Source organism: Magnolia sinica, chromosome 5 (assembly GCF_029962835.1).
Source record: "Magnolia sinica isolate HGM2019 chromosome 5, MsV1, whole genome shotgun sequence".
NCBI lineage: Eukaryota > Viridiplantae > Streptophyta > Magnoliopsida > Magnoliales > Magnoliaceae > Magnolia > Magnolia sinica.
Window position 1 is genome coordinate 106,967,706 of NC_080577.1, and position 22,116 is coordinate 106,989,821.

General features: G+C 40.5%; 1 protein-coding gene across 1 annotated transcript; it reads right to left on the reverse strand.

Annotated features, from left to right (window-relative positions):
* Positions 1–1,537: 1,537 nt before the first annotated feature.
* Positions 1,538–21,875, reverse strand: LOC131246603 (uncharacterized). The gene is made up of 4 exons (XM_058246895.1): positions 21,594–21,875; positions 21,443–21,501; positions 5,048–5,165; positions 1,538–1,834 (listed from the first exon to the last, which is right to left on the reverse strand). The coding sequence occupies exons 1-4, from the start codon at positions 21,800–21,802 to the stop codon at positions 1,756–1,758; spliced, it is 465 nt and encodes a 154-aa protein (XP_058102878.1). The 5' UTR covers positions 21,803–21,875; the 3' UTR covers positions 1,538–1,755.
* Between the last annotated feature and the right edge of the window lie 241 nt (positions 21,876–22,116).

Genomic DNA, 22,116 nt, shown 5'->3' on the forward strand with positions numbered 1-22,116 from the left:
CCCGCATCTCAGATTGCCTGATGAAAGTCTGCTATCATAAGATAGGAAGAGTAAAATCAACGAGCATTCTCTGTTCTCTGTGCTGAATTATTCTGTGGGATGGTAGATTATGGCAAAAGAACTATATGAGTTATTTGATACTCTGGCTGTGTATGACGCATGGAATGCAGGCATGTAGTAATGGAACACGTGGCATAAATGAACTCGGAATTAAACTGACTAATTGTGGAAATCACCGTCACTAAGTTATATTCTGAAAATTAGATTGGCCGAACAATCCCAACAACTGATGGTCACTTTTTTCTTCTTCTTCTTTTTTTTTTTTTGAATTAATAGCATTGGGTATTTTTCATCTTTAACTGTCCGACAAATGTCCATCGATCAAATAGTTAAGTGTCCACGAATCATACGTTAGGATTGTTCAACCAATCCGCAACAACAAGCTGCACAATCTAGTCGGTTTACTTGAGTTGATTTATGCCACCAGTAAAAGCTCTTCGAGTGAATGTGTAACAAACATCAGATGCAGCTTGTACGGGCCCCACCATACAAGAGGTGGGCCGAAGAGCAACCTATATCTTGCTGCTCTTCATCCAACATCATATTACAACTTTCCATGAATACTAGGTTGGATCCAGCAAACGTTTCATGGGCTACCACCTTAAAACCAACCGATGGGACTATTCTAGCCATCTGATCAACAGCCCATGAAGTCAACCGTCAGGATCATTTATATAAAATAGGTTCAGTAAAAAAAATCGAGCCATCTATTTGTTGGGCCTCATCATGGAAGGCTTATGTTTCTAAGGAATTGCTATCATCAGACAATCTTAATCATCCCGTCCATGGCTTGGAAAATAGACGGCTATACAAAAACAAGGTCATCTTACTAAATGATCAAATCATCCAATGGGGGTGATTTTTGCGTTGAAGTCAATGAAATGTATGCTAGACCAAATGAACAGTCCGGATCAGCTGATTGGACCATCCAAGTCTCCCAGTGGAGTCGAAACGTCATGTGTTTTATTTTCTTGTGAATTTTTATCAAGAAATCATTAAAAAATCTGAACTTATAAAAAAGGCCTTGACTATTTTGGATTTTAAGAAGGATACCAATGGAGCACGACAACTTACCAAAATACCCTTCATTTTAAAAAAATAAAAAATAAAAGTGGCAAACCCAGTCTTGCGGACACAGGTGATGTGCTTATGACATCCAACCCATCAAACAGACAGACCCGAACACGATTATCATATGATGAAAAAATCATGTTGATCTAATCATCAGGTGGGCCACATAATAGAAAACAACATACAACTCCCAAAAATCTCCAACCCAGATGTGGCCCACATCATAATTGGATCAGCCTGATGTTTGGGGCATTTGATAATCACGAGAGGGTGCACCTTTTGGACGGGCGGACTGCATGTAATACATAAACTATATCAGCCCCACAATGCTCTACCACACCACTAAAACAAACTGACCAAGGGCATTTTGGTCATCGTGACATCCATCCATGCAGTCAGAGGATCCTTTTGAAAATTCAAAATATTCAAGGCTCTCTCCATGAATTCAGGTATTTTGGAGGATATTTTCACAAAAATCCTTGTTTCTTTAGCTTTGCAAATTCCACTTCTCTCCTATGAAAATTGGAATCAATACAAGTTTATATAGAAATCCCTATCACCCCAACTAGCTACAAGGAGGAATAAAAAATAAAATAAAATAAAATAAAAGCTTGGGATGTTGTACTAGAAGGCATTGTTGAGGTAGAAGTATAAACCAGCCAGCCCGGCAATCCCGACCATGATAGCAATCGGCAAAGCTCGCCTGCACCACATTATATTCAAGTGTTAAAATTCAAAGACTACATTATTCATTGAGATGTGGAATTGTATTTATACACAATAGAGGATTCATATATTCAATTGAATATATAGTTATATGCATATATAAAAGATACTGGCACTAACATAAATAAAAATACAAAGACTGTGACTAATGATTATCAAATTATTGATAAGAATGATCTTTTTTTTATCTCACGATTCTTTACCACCCTCATGGGGATGGTATACAGGGTTCGTAACTACTCTTACTACGAGACGCTTACCTAGCCAACACATAGATCCGGCTCTACCCAAACTTTTCTGGTTCACCCCAACATTATCCACTTGTCCAACTGTTGTTGAGAGGTTTTTGGATATCAAACGGATCCATTCATTTTTACCACAGATCTTATACCCGCCTATGAAGGAAATTTTAAAATAAAAATAAAAAGGGAGAGTTCTAACATCATTCATACTTGCTAGAAATACTAGGCCCACTACGGGCACAAAAATAGTGTAAATTACAATCTATGATAGAATAGGTGCCTCGATTTAATATTTTAACCTATCTACAAGGTACTAATCTTGGATTATGCTAATATACTCTAACATCAAGTTAGTGGAATGCAGACTCGAATCCAAATTTGCAGTCACTAATTAATAACGAATGCCATAAAAATTCTAAACGAGCGTGATTCCGGCATGATTTAGTCCAACATCCAAATCTCAGTTGAGATAAGAACGATCACATTCTTAAGTCAATCATGCTTTGAGGTGGAAGAGTGGGAAAATGGAAGCCCACTAGATGCGTTTTTGTTGTTTGTGCCACCCGAACACCCAAGTTTGGCAGATGACGATTTCTGAAGCGGAGAGAAGTTTGTGATTTTGGATTATTTTTTTTTTAAAAAAAATACTATTAAGGCCTTGTTTGGGTTTTAAGGAAATGAGAATATGGATTTGGTAAATTCATGAACTTGTCAAATTAATGGAATTTGCCTTGGATTTGGATTTGGCAAATACCGAAGTTCAAAGCCAGGGATCAAGCTATAAATCCATGCATTTAGGCAGCATTTATTGCAGAGAAATGCTCTAGTGCTCTCCAAGCACTATAAATTATAATGTTCCTAGTTGGATCAATTTACTACGGTCTATCGAGTTCAAAATGCATTTCCCGCTCTGATACATCCATCTTCGCCATTCTAAAAACCTCTTCCGCTCAAGCCGGATGTGAAAATGCCCTTGCATTAATCACCCTCGGTGAAGAGTCTCAATCAAGAGACCTCCATCTCTGATACCACTTTGATGCAAGATAACTAACCACTTGCTCTAAAAGCTCGAACTGATAGAGCATGGCAAATCAATCCCTTTAACTTATAGCCAAGGCCCCACTTCACATGGGTCTCGCCTCACGCGAGCCACCCGCCTCACATAGGCTACCCATCCCAAGTGTGCCCCCACTTCATACAGGGGTGCCCGCCTCACAAGCTGCCCACCCCGAGTGTGCCCCTGCATCCCACAGGCCACCCCACTCAAGGCCGGCTTAAAAATGCCCCTGCATTATCAACCCCCCCCCCCCCAAAAAAAAAAAAAAAAAAAGAAAACGAAAAAAAAAAAGAAAAAAGAAAAAAGAAAAAAAAGAATGTCCTTTCTTTTTGTCCTACACTGCCTCATGCCAAGCGAGAAGAAAGACTCATGTTGATCATGGAATAACAAGCCAAATAAATGATTCCCACACTGTTCGACCAACTCCACATCCCACATACACGTCATGCAAATATTAGGAATTACCACTTTCTGTTTCTAGAGGTTGTCGATTATGAGCACCTTACTCCTTCCAACCAACCACGCAAATCCCCTAAACTTGGGGGGCCCTAATAAGACTAAATGAATTTGGTGCGCACACAATGCCACAATAGCTCTTGGGAGCTAATCGCCTCGCAATAATTGCCTTACCATTGCAAATGAAGAGAAATGCTCCCGTGCACTCTGAGCACTGCAAGTTATAATACTCCTGGGTCCTTACTCTTACTCCGGTGGTAGACTCTTAGGAGTTTCAACACCTGGTTGAGGGTTCGAGTACCCATCGGTGGTGAAATCCCACTATGGTGTGAGTGTGTGGTGGTGTGTGTGCGTGTTATAAAATAATTTTTTTTTTAAAAAAAGAAGAAGTTATAATACTCCTAGTTATGTCGGGACACTTGGTCCAATCCATTGGTCCAGACTGTTCATTAGTTCCAACGCACATTTCATGGACTACCATGCAAACAACAAACCAAACCGACAAATAATAACCATTTGATCAATGGCCTTTAATGTGGATGATCTTCATTCACAAAAATAGGACGAATCAACAATTTGACCCATCTATTTGTTAGGCCCCATCACGTAGTTCTTATGATTCTAAAGAATTGCTTTTGTTAGGCAATCATAATTATCCCATCCATGGCTTGGAAAACATACGTTTCTAGAAAATAAGGCCAACTCAAGGATGGGTTGGATCATCCAATTAGTGATGTATTTGCATGGTCCTCTATTAAGGCTTTCTCTATCCTTTGGTTTCCTCGTCTTGGTCCAGTGTTTTGTAATACTTGGTGTAGATATCTCATTTATTCCCTTTCAATAAAATTTCAATTATCTTTCAAAAAAGTCATGCCATTTATTGCCTTCAAGAGTCATGTTTTTGTGGATCTAACTAGTCTTTAGGGCCTGTTTGGTAGATTCCTAAAAATGAGTTCATCTCATTTTAGTCAAACATAATTACATATTAGAGATCATGATTGCTGGTTATCAAGAGTTATATTCAATCCTTATCGAAAAAGAACTATAACCTCTTATATGTAATTATTAACTCAAATGAGATGAACTTATTTTCAGGCGTCTACCAAATATGACCTTAGTTTTTCTTTTTCAAGGGATTTGGATTCATCCAAAATGCAACGATTGATGGGTGTGTGGATTTGGGAAATCTATAGATTTGGCAAATCCCTCACCTCAAACAGCCCCTTCATAGAATTTCAAAAACTTGCAAAGCAGGGGCATTTTGTATTGGAAAGAAGAGCTCTTTGATGTCTGTACGAGTACTATTTCAAGTTCATTGGTAATTCTATTAAGACTACAAATCCCAAAAATCATGAATTAGCCAAACACAGCCTATGGTAATAAACTCAAGTGATTAGTAATTCCATCGATTGTATGAAGTAAAGACAGCCATTACCCTATTGCTTCGTCTCTCTTAATCTGTTCCTTCCGAGCTTTACGAACAGATGCATCGTTAACATTCTTGGTCACGGCAGGTTCATATGGCCTGAATCTCCGCTTGGGAGCACCGCATACTGCACAAACATTCAGAGAGTTCATACAATCCAATCTTCTTCAATACCAATTTAAATCTAAGATGTGTATTTATAATAAAACTCTGATTTTTGCCTGAGTCATCTTAGCATGATACATTCCATGAGTTGAAGGAGGTGATTAAAAATGTAAACAGTTAACAGATTGGATTTTATATGAAGAAAGCTGATCATATGCAAAGCCCGACATATTTTTGCAGCAATTCCATGGGAGCTGAAGAACTATTTGAATCCAGATTGTGCCAAATTGCATGGTGATTCAAACCATTCATCTAGTAGACCCTCTTATGGCTGGGACATGTGCAGAAAATCCCATTGATCGTAGATTGTCATTGTCCACACAAAGATTCTGAAATGTGGGGTGTTGTTCCTTACAATTTCTCATATGACGGGCGACAATCTCTGATAGGTAGGATTTTGGGACGAGCTGTCAATGGAGGAACCTACTAAATGAATGGTCTGGATCACCGAGTGGCAATGTATTAGAGACGTAAAACAAGGGAAGTTTCTTAATGGAATTATATAAGAAACAAATGTTGGAAGTCTCTATAAATAGGACTTTCAAAGGCCAAATGGTGCAGGCATAGTGATTAGGAGTTGCCATTTACGAGCATATAAAGTCCTAGATTTTAGGTCTTGACGCTTACATATCTTAAAATGGCTCACTTTTTTTTTTCTAGTTAGATTAGGAAGCCATGAGTTTGAGTCTACATAGAAGTCTTTGAATCCTTTTGTTTGAGAGCATGCTAGGTAATATATATTGCATAGGACATGTGCACTTTAGAGTGTGAAAGTGAGAATGTAAGAAGAAAAAGAGTTCATAGCTTCTCTCCTCAATTGTTCAGTTGTTTATCCTATTATTTTGTTGATTAAGTGGTGGGTTTGGATCTTGGGCCAGCATGTGGCTATCAAGTGGTATCAGAGCTATGGTTAAGAAGATTTCTTGGCGAAAAAGAGCCAAGGTGAAATGAAGTATTTTGTGGTAATTTGGCACATGTATGTGGCAATTTTGTTACATATCCATGGCAATTTTAACCCTTTTTTTTTTTTGTCCTTTTTGGCGTGCATCTTAGACCCGTAGATCTGTAGATCAGGAATTTTAAAAAGTTCAAATTTGGGGGTAGAATTTGCTGTGAAAGAAATGTTTGAGATAGTCTCTTTTGTAAGTGTCGAAGATGCTTATCACCGTAGCAATGAAGAAGCCAACACTTGTTAATTACACCACTTGGAGAACCAAAGTACACGTGTAATGCAGGGGCATTTTCACACCGGGCTCGAGTGGGGTGGCCTGTGGGATGCAAGGGCACACTCGAGGTGGGTGGCCCGCATAACCCATGGATTTGGGGGCCATGTGAGGCGGGTGGCTCGTATAGGGTGGAACCCATGGATTCGGTGCCCACGAGAGAGCGGAACCCATGGACTTGAGGTCCACGAGGAGGGTTCGGCCGAGGACCTAACCCATGGATTTGGGGCCTGGGCTATGAGATAAATGGATTAATTTGTCATGCTCTATCAGTTCGAGCTTTTAGAGCAAGTGATTAATTGTCCTGCATCAAATTGGTATCAAAGCGGGAGGTCTCGTGTTCAAGATTCCTCACCGAGGGTGATTAATGCGAGGGCATTTTTACACTGGGCTCAAGTGGGGTGGCATGTGGGATGCAGGGGCACACTCGGGGTGGGTGGTCTGCATAACCTATGGATTTGGAGCCCATGTGAGGCGGGTGGCTCGTATAGGGTGGAACCCATGGATTCGAGGCCCACGAGAGCGTGGAACCCATGGACTTGAGGCTCACGAGGAGGGTTCGGCCGAGGACCTAACCCATGGATTTAGGGCTTGGGCTATGAGATAAATGGAATGATTCGCCATGCTCTATCAGTTCGAGCTTTTAGAGCAAGTGGTTAATTGTATCAAATTGGTATCAGAGTGGGAGGTCTTGTGTTCAAGACTCCTCACCTGGGGTGATAAATACAAGGGCATTTTCACATTGGGGTCGAGTGGGGTAGCCTGTGGGATGCGGGAACACACTCGGGGTGGGTGGCCTGTGTGAGGCGGGCCCCACCCGTATGAGGGGTACCTACGTGATTTGGGGCCCACGAGGGGGGTTCGGTCGAGGTCCTAACCCATGAGACGTGGGGCTTGGGCTATGAGATAAAGGGATTGATTCACCATGCTCTAACAGTTCGAGCTTTTAGAGCAAGTGGTTAATTGTCCTGCATCAATATGTATCTCCAACAGTGTGGCCTTTGAGAAGTTATGTTGGGATTTGTGCTGCGGAATCACACAGATATGGATCTAGGATATCAATGCAATGGCACCAAGCAAACACAAGAGAACACAGATTTAACGTGGAAAACCCTTTTGGGAAAAAACCACGGCACAAAGCGACAGAATTCCACAATGAAAATAGAAATTACAAAGAAAAGACTTACCTGATTCGAACAACCTCGAATCTCACTCTTGCTACACCCTTTAGAAACCTTAAAACCCTTTTAGGAACCTTTGGAACCACTTTAGAAAGCCTTAGCATACATGAGAATGGCCCTAAGGACTCCTATTTATAGATGGGGAAACCCCACTTACGCACATCCCCAGAAACCGCCTCAAATTTACGCAGTCCACGCACAAACCGCGCACCGTCTGCGTAACCCTAGACTAGTCGAGTCAGGGCTTCGACTTGTCGAAGGACCCCTTCGACTGGTCGAGCGTCCCGGAAATCCCAAATACATCGTTGCTGGATTTCGAGTCGAACAAGCTTCGACCAGTCGAAGGGACCTTCGACTAGTCGAGCCAGTCCCTCGACTGGTCGAGCAACTCGATGAACAAGATTTAAGACATCTGTTTTACAACAATCTCCATCATGTCTTCAATCTTTAACCATGTAGCTTCTTAACCTCTTCTCTTATCTTTGCACCGCATCATAGCTTCAATCAACACTTCTTGTGCACACTCCGTCATTCTTTTACGCTATCACCAAGCCCAGATAAGTTGCACAAAACTTAAACTTCTCTGCAGGAATGACCTTGGTGATCATGTCTTCCGGATTCACGCAGGTGTGAATCTTCTCTAGAGCTACGCCTCCTTCCTCAAGCACCTGTCGGATAACATGGACATCCAACTACTTGCTCTATCTGCTAGTACAAATGAGTAACCTGAAGTTGACTTTCTGGAATCCACGCCGCCTGCGTAATCTGAATCCACATACCCAACTAACTTTGTCCCTGTCTTCTCAAAAGTAAAGATGTAGTCTTTTTACCTCGAATGTATCGAAGTAACCATCTCACCGCCATCCAATGTTGCTTGCCGAGGTATTTGCCCACAACACTGATTGCCTGTGAAATAATCATTCTAATACAAACCATGGCATGCACTGCCAACCGCATTCGAATAAGACTTATGAGACATCCTGCTTTTCCTCATTTGTTTTGGGACATGTCCTGAGAAAAACTTGAGGAGAGACGCGTAGGGAACCTGCTCTGGCTTTGCTTGGTCCATCACATACTTTATTAATACCCTACCCAAGGTATTCTACTTGAGATAACCAAAGCCTACTCCTCTTTCAGTCTCAATGCCAAGAACCATCTTTGCAGCCCCCCGATCCTTCATCCTGAATGTCCCACTTAACCGAGTCTTTAGTACATTGATTTCAGACAAGTCATGATTAACGATCTACATGTCATCAATATACAATTCCTGACTCATTATGAAGGAATCAAACCACTGCCTAGGCGACAGGTCGTACCACGACCTCCTGCAAACTCTTTTTCCCAGCCCCTTTAAACTTCGAACCGCTCTGGTTGCTTCATGTATATCTGTTCTTCCAATTTCCCTTGCAGAAGTGCAGACTCCACATTCATCCTTCCAACTCGAGATCACAATGGCCAACCAGTGTCAATCATGGATCTAATAAACACCTGTTATACCGTCAGCACGAATATTTCTAAGAAGCCGATCCCTTCTCTCTGAGTATAACCCTTCGCTACCAACCTCACTCTGTATCTATGTTGTATCCTCTTGAAGATCCACCTACATCCAACTGCTTCTCGGCCCACTGGAAGCTCCACCAGCTCCCATGAGATGATCTGGTACAACGAGTCCATCACATCGTCCATAATCACCTTCCACTTCTCAGCACCAGGCTCACCTGGACCCATTTAAATAAAAGACGGATCCCCCTCACCTGTAACGAGAGCATATGCGATATTGGAATCGTCCATGTACCTCGCTGATATCCTGCGATTATGTTGTGTGATTCTTCTCACAGGTGGTTGCTCCACCTGCTCTGTATCTTTGTCCGTGCGTCACATCCTTCCTACCTTGCCTGCTCATGTGGCCATGTCTAACATGCCACACACGTGTAGAGGTGGAATCCACTACAGCCATTGTGACTCCACCTTTTGAAGTGCTCCCGATCAACCTGTAAACATTATCGAGTCATTGCGCTTTCATGATTACCCGTGCCCCCTTACATACTTTAAGAGCACTATCAATACTTGTGAACTTGCAGACCATTGCCTCAAGTACACCAAGAGAAATCAGATTCTTCTTCATGTCAGGAACGTGCCTCACATCAGTCAGTACGCACTGTCCCATCAAACATCTTGAGGCGCACCTTACCAACAGCCACAACATTACAGGCAATGTCATTGCCCATAAACATCTATCCACCATCGCACTCCCTGTAGCTGGCGAACCAACTCTGATGAGGAGTCATGTGAAAAGGTGCCCCTGTGTCTAGAATTCACCCGTCCTTAGGATCATCGTAAAAGTGTCTGATCGTAGACACAGACAAAACATCACCATCACATCCACTAGATCCATCTGACGTGACAGCATTGGCCTCCCTGTATGAAGCCTCAGATTCTTCTCTCTTAGATTTAGGATTTGTACAATCCTTCTTCACATGTCCTTCCATCCCACAATGCCAGCACTATAACTTTCCTTTGCCCTTGCCCTTAGATTTAGATCTTGACCTCGAAGACTCCGTATCTTGCTCAGAATTTCCGCCCCTTGTAAACAATGCATCAGAAGATGTCCCCATGTCGTCGTTAAGCTTTCCCATGGACTTCCCTTGAAGGGCTGGGATAACCGTGTCGACACTTGGGGTTTTATTCGTAGTGCACATTGTGTCTTTAAATGACTCATACTATAGAGAATGCTAGTGTATTGTATATGTGGTTAGTGGCCCCTTTTAGTGTAAGTGCATGTGCACGCTTTCCTCTTCTCCTGCGATGTACTATATGCTTTATTATAATAAAATATTACGTGTTAGGGCAAGCAGCCTAACACAACATCTCTCCCAAACTCTCCTCCTTCTTCTCTCTCAATATTCTCCTCTTTTCTTCATATTATTATCATCAAATCATTCTCTACTTGGTATCAGAGCATAGATCCAAGCATTCCGCATCCAACAAATTGAGAGGCAAGAAGTCACCTTGCTGACGTCAGCATTATACGGACACATAGACTTCGTTTGAACTAAAAGTTTAGGGGTTTGATAGATCTTGATTTTAAAAGATTTGTCATGATTTTTAAAAAAATTTTTAGACCTCTTTTCATGGTATTTTGGGCAAAATAGAGAAATTCAAAAATCGGGCCCATCTTTCGTTTTTCTTCGATCTACCTCAAATCAGTAAGCTTTTCTTTGGTTTCTTTGCTCAAGATGGACCGAAATCTTCCTCCCAAGCTACTCATGGAGGATTTTTGTACTTAAGATCAATGTTTGAGAGGTTTTTAACCTCAAACGGACATGCAGCTAGGCCGTTTTTCACTCAGTTAGGCCTTTTTTGATTGAGTTTCATGGTATTTTGGATGATTGATATTTGTTTGAGGTTTATCTCTTATTATCTTGAAGGATTGAGTGAGATAGAGTTGTTTGAATCAATCCTTCTTGGCGTAGGGCCTCTCTTGGCATAGGTTTATCTCTCTTGGACTCTCCTATGGTTGACAAATGGCCCTCATCTTTTGGCATAGGGTCTCTTGAATCCAACCCCTTGCAGATTACCTCCACTAAGTTGAATGGTGACAACTATCTTCAATGGGCATAATCTGTAAAAGTATTTTTAGGAGCCCGTGACAAGTTGTCGTATATTTTGGATGATTCCCCAAGCTCTACAGATGTTACCTACAAGTCTTGGACAAAGGAGAATTATCAAGTTATTGCATGGTTGTTGAATAGTATGGATTCCTCGATTAGCCACTCAGTGATGTTTTTATCCTTGGCTAAAGGCATTTGGGATACGCTTCATGATATGTTCTCGGAATCTCAGAATTTTTCACGGGTATTCCAGCTTATTCAAGAAATTGGTCGATTCCAACAAAACTCCAGATCATTAAAAGATTACTATTCGACGCTTCGGGGTATGTGGGATGAGTTGGATATGTATCAGTCTCTTCCTTCCAAATATAAAGAGAATCATGAACATGCTCATAAGCAGCAGGATGATACTTGTATCATGCAGTTCTTAGCTGGGTTGAATTCTGATTATCTTCATGTTCGAGATCAGATTGTTATGTAGGATCCTCTTCCCCCATTGACGACAGTCTATGCCATGTGTTAGCGTGCTACTGTCTCTACTCTTCCTTCTCATTCATTTGTGCCACCCGAGCGTTCGGCATATCTTGCAGGCGATCAGTCCTCTCTTGGTCTTCGGGTACCATCCTTGAGTTCAGGGCGCATTTCTGGTTTTGGTGGTCGTGGTAGAGGCCGCGAGGGAGATTGCAGTCGTGGCAGCCGTAGTCTTCGTAGTCATTGTGGACGTGGACAAGGACGTGATGGATCCCGCATTTGTTCACATTGCAGTGGAACTAATCACATCGTTGATTATTTCTGGTAGATACATGGTCATCCAACGTATGCCGTTGCTTCTGTTGCATACACAGTTGCTCCTGAGACAGTTTTCCACCCCGACAGCTGAGCAGTCTACTTCAGGGGAGTCTCTTATCATTTCTCGGGCTGCATATGATGCCCTTATGCGGCTTCACATTCGTGATATTCCTGAACCATCTCACGCAGCTTCGGCCCAATCAGGTACTGCCCATCTTGCGTCATCCTCTCCTACCTCCTGGGTCATAGACTCTGGAGCTTCCTCCCATATGACTGGTAAGTTTCAATTCTTTTCTTCTTATTCTCCTTCTCCTCACACTCAATATGTCACAATCGCACATGGAACCCAAACTCCCATCTCTGGGATTGGTTCCATCCCTCTTTCTTCTTCCTTGTCTTTGTCCTCAGTTTTGCATGTGCCTCGTTTTCCATTAAACTTATTGTCTGTTAGCTCTCTTACTAAATCATTAAATTATTTCATTACCTTCTTCCCTTCTATTGTTTGTTTCAGGATCTACAGACGAAGAGAGTGATTAGTGAGGGGCATGAGGGAGGAGGCATTTATCTTCTCGATGATACACTCGTTGCCGCTTCTAGTACCCTTTCTCTGGATCGAGAGTCCATGACTCAGTGGCATTGCCGCTTAGGCCACCTATCCATAGCTAGATTGAGAATTTTGTTTCCCTCCTTATCTGTCATTAAACCGTTATGTTGTGATATTTGTGAATTGTCTAAAACATTATCGTGCTACGTTTCCTCCTAACTCTTCTGGGAGAAAATCTCAACCTTTTCTTCGGGTTCACTCGAATGCCTGAGGACCAGCTCCGGTTACCGCCACTTTTGGATTTAGATATTTTGTTAACCTTTATTGATGATTATTCACGCATAACTTGGATTTATCTTTTGAAATATAAAAGTGAAGTGTTTGATGCGTTTAAAGTAGTGTGCACTCAATTTCAATGTTCCATCAAAACCCTCCATTTTGATTTTTTTTTTTTTTTTTTTGGGGGAGGGGGGGGATACATGTCTACTGCCTTTCTGTCCTTCTTGTAGGAACATGGTATTTTGTCTAGGACATCGTGTGCTCACATACCTCAACAAAATGGTATTGCAGAACGAAAGAATCGTCATCTTCTTGAAGTTGATTGCACCTTTCTGCTTGGTATGCATCTACCTAAACATTTTTGGGGTGATGCTCTTCTAACTGCTACTTTTCTTATTAATCGTATACCTTCACATATCATGTCTTACAAATCTTTATTTACTATATTGTATCCTCATGATAATCTATTTCCTCTACCACCTAAAGTTTTTTGTTGTACATGCTTTGTTCAAATTTTGGATAGAAGTAATGATAAACTTAGCCCCAGGGCAATTAAATGTGTCTTTCTAGGGTATACTCGGAGTCAGAAAGGGTATAAATGTTTTGACCCATTGACTCGCAAGAAATATGTCTCTACCGATGTAACCTTCTTTGAGGATATTTCTTTTTTCTCTGCTCCAGGCCGATCCCTCTGTGATCCTCTTACAAGTCAGGGGGAGTAACTCTTATCCTCTTTCCACTAGTGCTCATGGGAAAATTCCTCTCCCCTCTATTCAGCATTCTATTGGTGATTTGGGTGAGCCTAAGCCTCTGCGGGTGTATCATCGTCGAGATAAATCTTCACACGCTCAGCCATCCACCCTTCCGCTCACTTCGGATGTTAGCTCAGGTGACTCTCGTACCTCGAGTTTAGATCTTCCTATTGCCTTGCGCAAAGGGTCACGATCTTGTACTCAACACCCCATTAGTAATTTCGTTTCATATGATCATCTTTCACCGTCTTTTCAGTCGTTTGCAGCTTCCCTTTCATCACAGACTATTCATCGATCTCTCTCACATGCTCTTCAAAGTCCTGACTGGACGAAGGCGATGATAGAAGAAATGTCTGCTCTTAAGAAGAATCATACTTGACACCTTGTGCCACTTCCTTTAGACCATAAACCCGTTGGCTGCCGATGAGTTTATACGATCAAGTTTCTTCCAGACGGCTCCATTGATCGCTATAAAGCCCGTTTTGTTGCTAAGGGTTATACACAGACTCATGGTGGATTACTTCGAGACATTCTCTCCGATGGCTAAGCTTAATTCGATTCGCATTGTGATCTCCTTGGCCGTTAATTTATCATGGCCCTTGTTTCAGCTTGATGTTAAGAATGCATTTCTCCATGGGGACCTTGCTAAGGAAGTTTACATGCATCAACCTCCTGGCTTTGTTGTTTCTCACAACCCTGCACTTGTATGTCAATTGAAAAAGGCTCTTTATGGACTCAAACAATCCCTACGTGCATGGTTCGAAAATTTTAGTCAGGCTCTCTTGGAGTTCGACTTTGTTCGTAGTCATACCAATCATTCTCTTTTTTAATGTCGTCGATCGATGGGCATCATGGTTCTCATCGTCTATGTGGATGATATTGCTCTGTTCGGTAGTGATTCTGCTGGAATGAGGGAGGTCAAAGATTTTTTGAAGACCAAATTTGATATCAAGGATCTTGGTCCTCTTCGCTACTTCCTCGGAATTGAAGTTGGTCGACAGGCATCATGGTTCTCATCGTCTATGTAGATGATATTGTTCTGTTTGGTAGTGATTTTGCTGGAATGAGGGAGGTGAAAGATTTTTTAAAGACCAAGTTTGAGATCGATGATCTTGGTCCTCTTCGCTACTTCCTCGGAATTGAAGTTGGTCGCTCATCATCCAGAATGGTCTTGTCACAAAGAAAATATGCGTTGATCTTCTCATGGAGACCGACATGTTAGGGTGCAAGCATGCTACCACTCCCATGAATACTTCACAAAAACTTTGACCAGATGATGGTGTTCTCCTTACTAATCCGGGGATGTATTGATAACTTGTAGGCCGGCTTATTTACCTGACTATTACTCGTCCAGATCTCTCATTTGTAGTGGGCGTTGTTAGCCAATTCATGCAAGCTCCCCGTACTTCCCATCTCACGGCTGTTTACCGCATACTTCGGTATTTAAAATCAACCCCGGGTCTTGGTCTCCGCTTTCAGTTGCATAGTCATCTTCATCTTTTTGGCTATTCCGATGTTGATTGTGCAGGTAGTACTTTTGATCGTCGCTCTACATCCGGCTTCTGTACCTTCCTAGGTAACAATCTTATAACCTGGAAGAGCAAAAAGCAGCCATTTGTTGCCCGGCCCTCGGCTGAAGCAAAAAATTGTGCTATGGCTCATGCGACGTGTGAACTCGTGTGGCTTCGTAACCTTCTTGAAGAACTTGGCTATCCTCCTTCGAATCTTGTTCCTCTTCACTGTGAAAACCAAGCGGCCATCCATATTGCTCGTAACCCAGTTTTCCTCGAGCGAACCAAGCATATTGAGGTCGACTGTCACTTTATTCAGGAGAAAGTAGCCTCTAAGGAAATCGTCACTCCTTTTGTTTGATCTGGGGATCAACTTGCTGATGTTCTTACAAAGTCCTTGAGTCAAGATGCTCTTCATCATGTTTGTGACAAGTTGGGCATGATCAACATCTATGCTCCAACTTGAGGGGGAGTATAGAGAATGCTAGTGTATTGTTTATGTGGTTAGCGGCCCCTTTTAGTGTAAGTGCATGTGCACGCTTCTCTCTTCTCCTGCGGTGTACTATATGCTTTATTATAATAAAATATTATGTGTTAGGGCAAGCAAGTCTAACACAACATCTCTCTCAAACTCTCCTCTTCCTTCTCACAATATTCTCCTTTTTTCTTGACATTATTATCATCGAATCATTCTCTACTCATACGACGCCGGAAGAGAATTCAGCAACATATATGCTTGTTCTTCATCTTTCATCACTTCCTCTATATCCAGCAATTTGTAAACCAATTTATTAAAATTGCTGATGTGAGCCTCCAGATCTTCACCCTCTGCCATCTTGAAGTTATACCACTGCCGCTTCAAGTGTAGGCGATTTTCAGAGAATTTTTTCACATAGACATCTTCTAACTTCGCCCACAACTTAGTCACAGTTTTCTCCCTCATGACATTGTAGAGAACCTCATCCGTGAGACATAAACGGATCGATGATAAGGCCTTCTTATCAAAAGTATTCCAATCATCATCAGTCATAGTAGACTTTCACTCCTCAAGAGCACCATCTTCACCTTGCTTGATTAAGGAACTGATCATCTTGATCTTCTATAACTCAAAATTATTAAAAAAGAAATAGTACTTCTCAATATCATACCTAGCACTTCCCATTATTGTTAATCCTGCAGATTCAGATCTGTGCCCCAATGATTTCTCTGATACCACTTGTTGGGATTTGTGCTGCGGAATCACACAGATATGGATCTAGGATAGCAATCCAATGGCACTAAGCAAACACAAGAGAACACAAAGATTTAACGTGGAAAACCCTTTCAAAAAAAAAACCACGGCACAAAGCGACAGAATTCCACTATGAAAATAGAAATTACAAAGAGAAAGGACTTACCCGATTCGAACAACCTCGAATCTTACCCTTGTTACACCCTTTCGAAACCTTAAAACCCTTTTAGGAATCCTTGGAACCCCTTTAGAAAGCCTTAGCATACATGAGAATGGCCCTAAGGCTCCTATTTATAGATGGGGAAACCCCACTTACGCACCTCCCTAGAAACCGCCTCAAATTTACGCAGTCCATGCACAAACCGCGCACCGTCTGCATAACCCTCGACTAGTCGAGCCACGGCTTCGACTAGTTGAGCCTATCCCGCGACTGGTCAAGCCTCCCAGAAATCCCAAATACATCGTTGCTGAACTTCGAGTCGAATAGGCTTCGACCAGTCGAAGGGACCTTCAACTAGTCGAGCCAGTCCCTCGACTGGTCGAGCAACTCGGTGAACAAGATTTAAGAAATCTGTTTTACAACAAGTTATTGATGGAAATGAGGTCAAGAGGCCAAAGAATAATTCGTTAAGGATGATTTGGAAAAGGAAATTTGAGAAGAACTAGTAGTTTTGAAAAAGATCGTGTATCAAGATGTTTGAACACAGAATTTGGCAGGATTGGCGATTTTAAAGCAGATGAGTTTTGTGAGGATGAAATTACTAAACTAGATTTTGAAGATAAAACTGATGAACTAAACAAGGCTGAAAGTGAAGTATACTATGACACTTACGATATTATGAGAAAGGAGAAAGGATAACAGAAAATACGGTTGGTGGTTATGAGTCCACTAAAGAGTATAATCAGGGTGTTGATATTGAAAGTTCTCTTTTCCATTTAAAAGATAGAAAAGCTGAAAATTTTAATGAATCAAATAAGTCAATCGAAAAAGATTTTGAAGACAAAAACAAGGGTTACACGATCCTAACATCTTAAAGAAAACCCAATTATTGAAGCATCGGGACGTGGAGTTGGAGAAATTTCAAATTCAGAATTCATTTTTGAAGATGTGGAAGTAAAAGTGGATACAAGAATGTTGATTTTAAAAATGAAAATAATCAAGGGCACACCGCACACTTATTATCCAAAGCTGAAAGTCAAGATGAAACATGAAAAATCTGAATCTTGGCATGTCATGAGTTAGACGTGAATGGTGAGATCACAATAATAGCTCACACATCAGTCCAGATGTCAATGACAACTATAGCAATTGATATGACTCAAGTGAAACTCATGTTTTTGCAAGTTTAAAGACGAAGAGGCGGACAAGTTTTCAAGATCGCTTACAAATGAAGGTTCTACAAGATTGAAAATAATAAATAGGATGTTTGTTTTTGGAAAGTCCAATGAGGATGTTGGAAGTCTCTATAAACAGGACTTTCTAGGTCTATATGGTATAGTCATATACACGTATTGTTATTAGGAGTTGCGCTCTTTACATGCATATAGATTCCTAGATTTTAGGTGTTGAATCATACATATTTTAATATTTTTGGCATTGTTTAAGTTATCTTAGGAAACCATGAATATCAGTCTACGTGTGAGTCTTTGAATTCTTTGATTTGAGAGTATGCTAGGTTAAATATAGTCTAGGACGTGCACTAAGGGTGTGAATGCAAGAACGTAAGAAGAAAAAGAATAGCTTCTCTCCTCAATCAGTTGTTTATACTACTATTTTTTTGATTAAGTGGTGGGTTTCGATCTTGGCATCAGGGCCATCAAGTGGCTATCAACTAATAGTGGTATTTCTTACATTTCATTTCGATTGACTGGTACGGTAAGCTGATACAGATGCACTTGATAAACCAACATTATATTGTAGTTTGCAAATGAGTTTATTTTCATATGTAAACAATTAAATTGAAAAAAAAAAAAAAGGCCACCCAAATCAATTATCTCAGACCAATCCCCATATAAGAAAATACAAGACCCATTTCTCAAATCTCAAAGAAAAGACAGCAACCATAGTTTAGAGATGACAACTTCCAATTGCATTATGTAAGACCATGTTTGGATGCCCAAGCAAGTTGAATTGGGAACACAGTTTAAACAGGAGAAAAACAACAAAAGCTAAGGATATTTCAGAAGACGAAATTTCATGAGAGAAACAAAAGTCATTCCGTACATCCCAAAGAAACAAGAGACACCATAGGCAGAGACAAGAACTTCCAATACGATGGTATTATATATGGCTGTGTTTGGATGCCCAATTGACTAGAATTGCATTCACTAGTTTTAATAGGGAGTAATGACAAAAGTTAATAATGTTTCCTAGTGTTCATAATGAGCAGGTAGACCTTCGAAGCCAATTCCTTAGCATCAAGCAAATTAGAATTTGGTTATCTCCACTTTATTAGACTAATTATAGCAATTCAATTGGATAGTTCATCTAAACACACCCTCAATTGATGATGACCAAGCACCCCTCAAAATTGCATTTTTTTTCCACCCTATTAAGTCCAGCTTGAAAGTAATGTAATTGAGGTTCGACTCAATCCCTCAATATTAGCGTTAATGGAATTACAATTTGGTCATTTCCACTTTATGAAACTAATTATCATAATTTGATTCAATAATGCATCCAAACATGCTCTCAAGTCATAATGACCATGTGGCCCTTGCAGTTATGCAGCTTTCAAGTGCACCTTGAGACTTGGAGGTAATGTAAACTTGAAAGTAATGGAATTGCACTTTGGAGCCACTCCCTTAATATTAATATTAAGACAATCACAATTTGGTCATTCAACTTTATTAGACTAATTATTGCAATTCAATCCAATAATGCATTCAAACACACCGCTCAAGTACAATGACCAAGTATCCCACCAAATTGCAGTTGTGTAACTTTCAAGTTGACCTTAAACTTGAAAATTAATGTTATTCCAATTTGGAGCTGAATTCCCCAACACTGGCGTTAAGGCAACTATTTGGTCATTTCCACTTTATTAGACTAACTATCACAATTCAATTCAATAGTGCATCCAAACACACCCTCAAGTCATAATCAATGTTTGAAATATCGGTATCATGTTACGTATCGCATCCGCATCCTTAGGATACAGATACGTATCGGTTATCGAACGGGATATATTGTTTGTATCAGGTAAATTATCCCACTTTTTGGGAAACATGGGAAAACATTGGGAAAATGGTTGAATTTTTCAATGAAACTTGAGGGATTGTTAAAAAAGATATTAATACACACTTTTAAATTTAAAAAAAAAAAATCTCAAAACAGAAGTGCACATAATAGGTTTCCTTTGTATAGGGTCCTAAGCTATGCGTTGTCTAACTAAACTAATGCAACTATATTCAAATTGAATGTATAACATTTAGAGTGTATGTAATCATCATTTCATCAAACACTCCTAAATATTTCGAAATTAGTCTCAATTAACAGCTAGTTGAAGGGAAATTTCGAAAAACATAAATCATATTTAAATTTTTTTAATTAATTTTTAATTTAAAAATAATTTTTATTTTTCAAAAATTGACAAGGACTTAACAAATCAGTAGATCAACCATCATACATACTTGATTTCATGTTTGGTGTGCGACATTGCAAGCAATTTGGGAGAAATTGGAGAAATTTCAAAATTTCTCCAATTTTCCCCTAAATCAGACCACCTACACTCAAATTTCGAAATTAGAATGTATGTGATAATCATTTCATCAAATATTCCTAAATACTTCGAAATTAGTCTCAATTGATAGCTAGTTGAAGGAAAATTTTGAGAAAAAAAAAAACATAGAAAACATGAAGAACCAATGGATATCGAAATCAAATCTCCAACTTCATGATTTTTCATGCAAAACATGAAGAACCAATGAATTTATAACCATTTGACATTGATTTAACATAATTTCAACAAGGAAAAAGGGATCTAAAATTGAAAATGCTCACCGGATCAAACATTTGGGATATATCGGCACTAGTTGTGCGTTTCGTATCGCACGGGTGGGATACAAGATATCTCGTGGGATATATTAGTCGATATCGTCGATATTTTAGACATTGGTCATAATGACCAAGAAGCCTTCAAAATTGCAGTTGCCTTCCATTCAGGTCCATCTAGAAATTCCCCCACTTTCTTATGCTAATTATTGCTTTCCAATTCAATAGTTCATCCAAACACAAGGGCAAGTCATAATGACCTAGTGACCCAAATAATTGCAGTCCCATTCCATTCACGCCTTCCTTGAAAGTAGTGTAATCACAATTTGGAGAGAAATTGCAATTTGGGCACTTCCACTTTCTTAGGCCAATTATTGCAATCCAATTGAATAGTACATCCAAACACACACTTAGAGTCATAATGACCAAGTAGCCCTCAAATTTTATATTTACCTTCTATCAGAGTAGAAAACAATTCGAGGGGGGGGGGGGGGGGGGGGGGAAGGGGGAGAGAGAGAGAGAGAGAGAGAGAGAGAGAAGAAAACATACTAGGGATGGACATCCAACTCTCTTATGTATAGTAGATAGCCTTGTGCAATTACAAATATGCCATTAATATTGAAGAGACGCTAAAGAGATAGGGAAAGGGCAAAAGAGGAAATAAGAAAAAATAGCTAATGCCTAAATAACTAACTAAAAGCCCATAACACAAAGGCCTAGAGAAGGCACATTCAGGCCCGCACGCACCAAGAACTAGGCCCACATGCAGGGCCCATGCACTCACAACACCAACACCTTCCATTTAAGTCCACCTAGAAAGTAATGTAATTGCAATTCAGAGCCACTCTGTAAGTATCACAAAACAGTCATTTCCCCTTTCTTTCACTAATTATCGCATTCCAATTCATTGGTGCTTCCAAACACACAATCAAGTCATAATGACCAAATGCCCCAAACAATTGCGGCCGCATTCCGTTCAAGTCCACCTTGAAAGTAATTAACTTGCAATATGGAGAGCAATTACAATTTGGGTATTTCCACTTTCTTGGACTAATTATTGCAATCCAATTGAATAGCGCATCCAAACACACAGTCAAGAAAGGAATGTAGTATTAGTTAGATACCTGGGCAGAAGTACTTATCGGCCAGCTTCTCAAAGGGTGTCCTGTCATTGTATATATACCTGTAATCCAATACAAGCACAAACACCAAAAGAACTGTTTTACTACATGTCTAATTCAGGTGAATTTTAAAGGGGGTGGAGAAGAAGGATACCCGCAATCACGGCAAATGTAGGCCTGTTTGGTAGTGACCCGCATCGAGAATTTTGGTGCAGAAGAAGATGGAGGTTGTGAGGGAAGCAAGAGATGGAGAGAGGGGGAGAAGAAGGTTGATTTGAGAGCGAAGCGATCGGACGGCCCACGTAGGCCACTGGCATGGCCCAGTGGAGGGGCCTTGAGTAATGTTGGTGCTTGAAGGGCCATCTCTCTCTCTCTCTCTCTCTCTCTCTCTCTCTATCTGTGATCGAATGAGAAGAGATGGGAAGATAAGAAGAGAAACTAGAACGTAAGTTGCAATGTTGTGAGATGGAAAATGATACAGGTAATTTCTACATTCTTGTGTTAGTTTTGCACCATTTAAAGAATGGTGGACTCTTTGAGGTGCACATGGTATAGTTGCAGGGCAATCCAGACCATCCAAATACCTGATCCAAGAGCACAACCTAAAAACTCTATCTATGATTTTTCGCCTTGAATTTGGACCACTCATGATTTTATTTTTGGCAGAATCTTAGATA

Coding starts and splice junctions, on each gene's coding strand:
- LOC131246603 (XM_058246895.1), bottom strand. CDS start 21,802: ATGGCCCTTCAAGCACCAACATTACTCAAGGCCCCTCCACTGGGCCAT. Junction 5,166..21,442: donor CGATAAGTACTTCTGCCCAG/GTATCTAACTAA, acceptor ATGTTTGTGCAG/TATGCGGTGCTCCCAAGCGG. Junction 1,835..5,047: donor AAGAGAGACGAAGCAATAGG/GTAATGGCTGTC, acceptor AATGTGGTGCAG/GCGAGCTTTGCCGATTGCTA.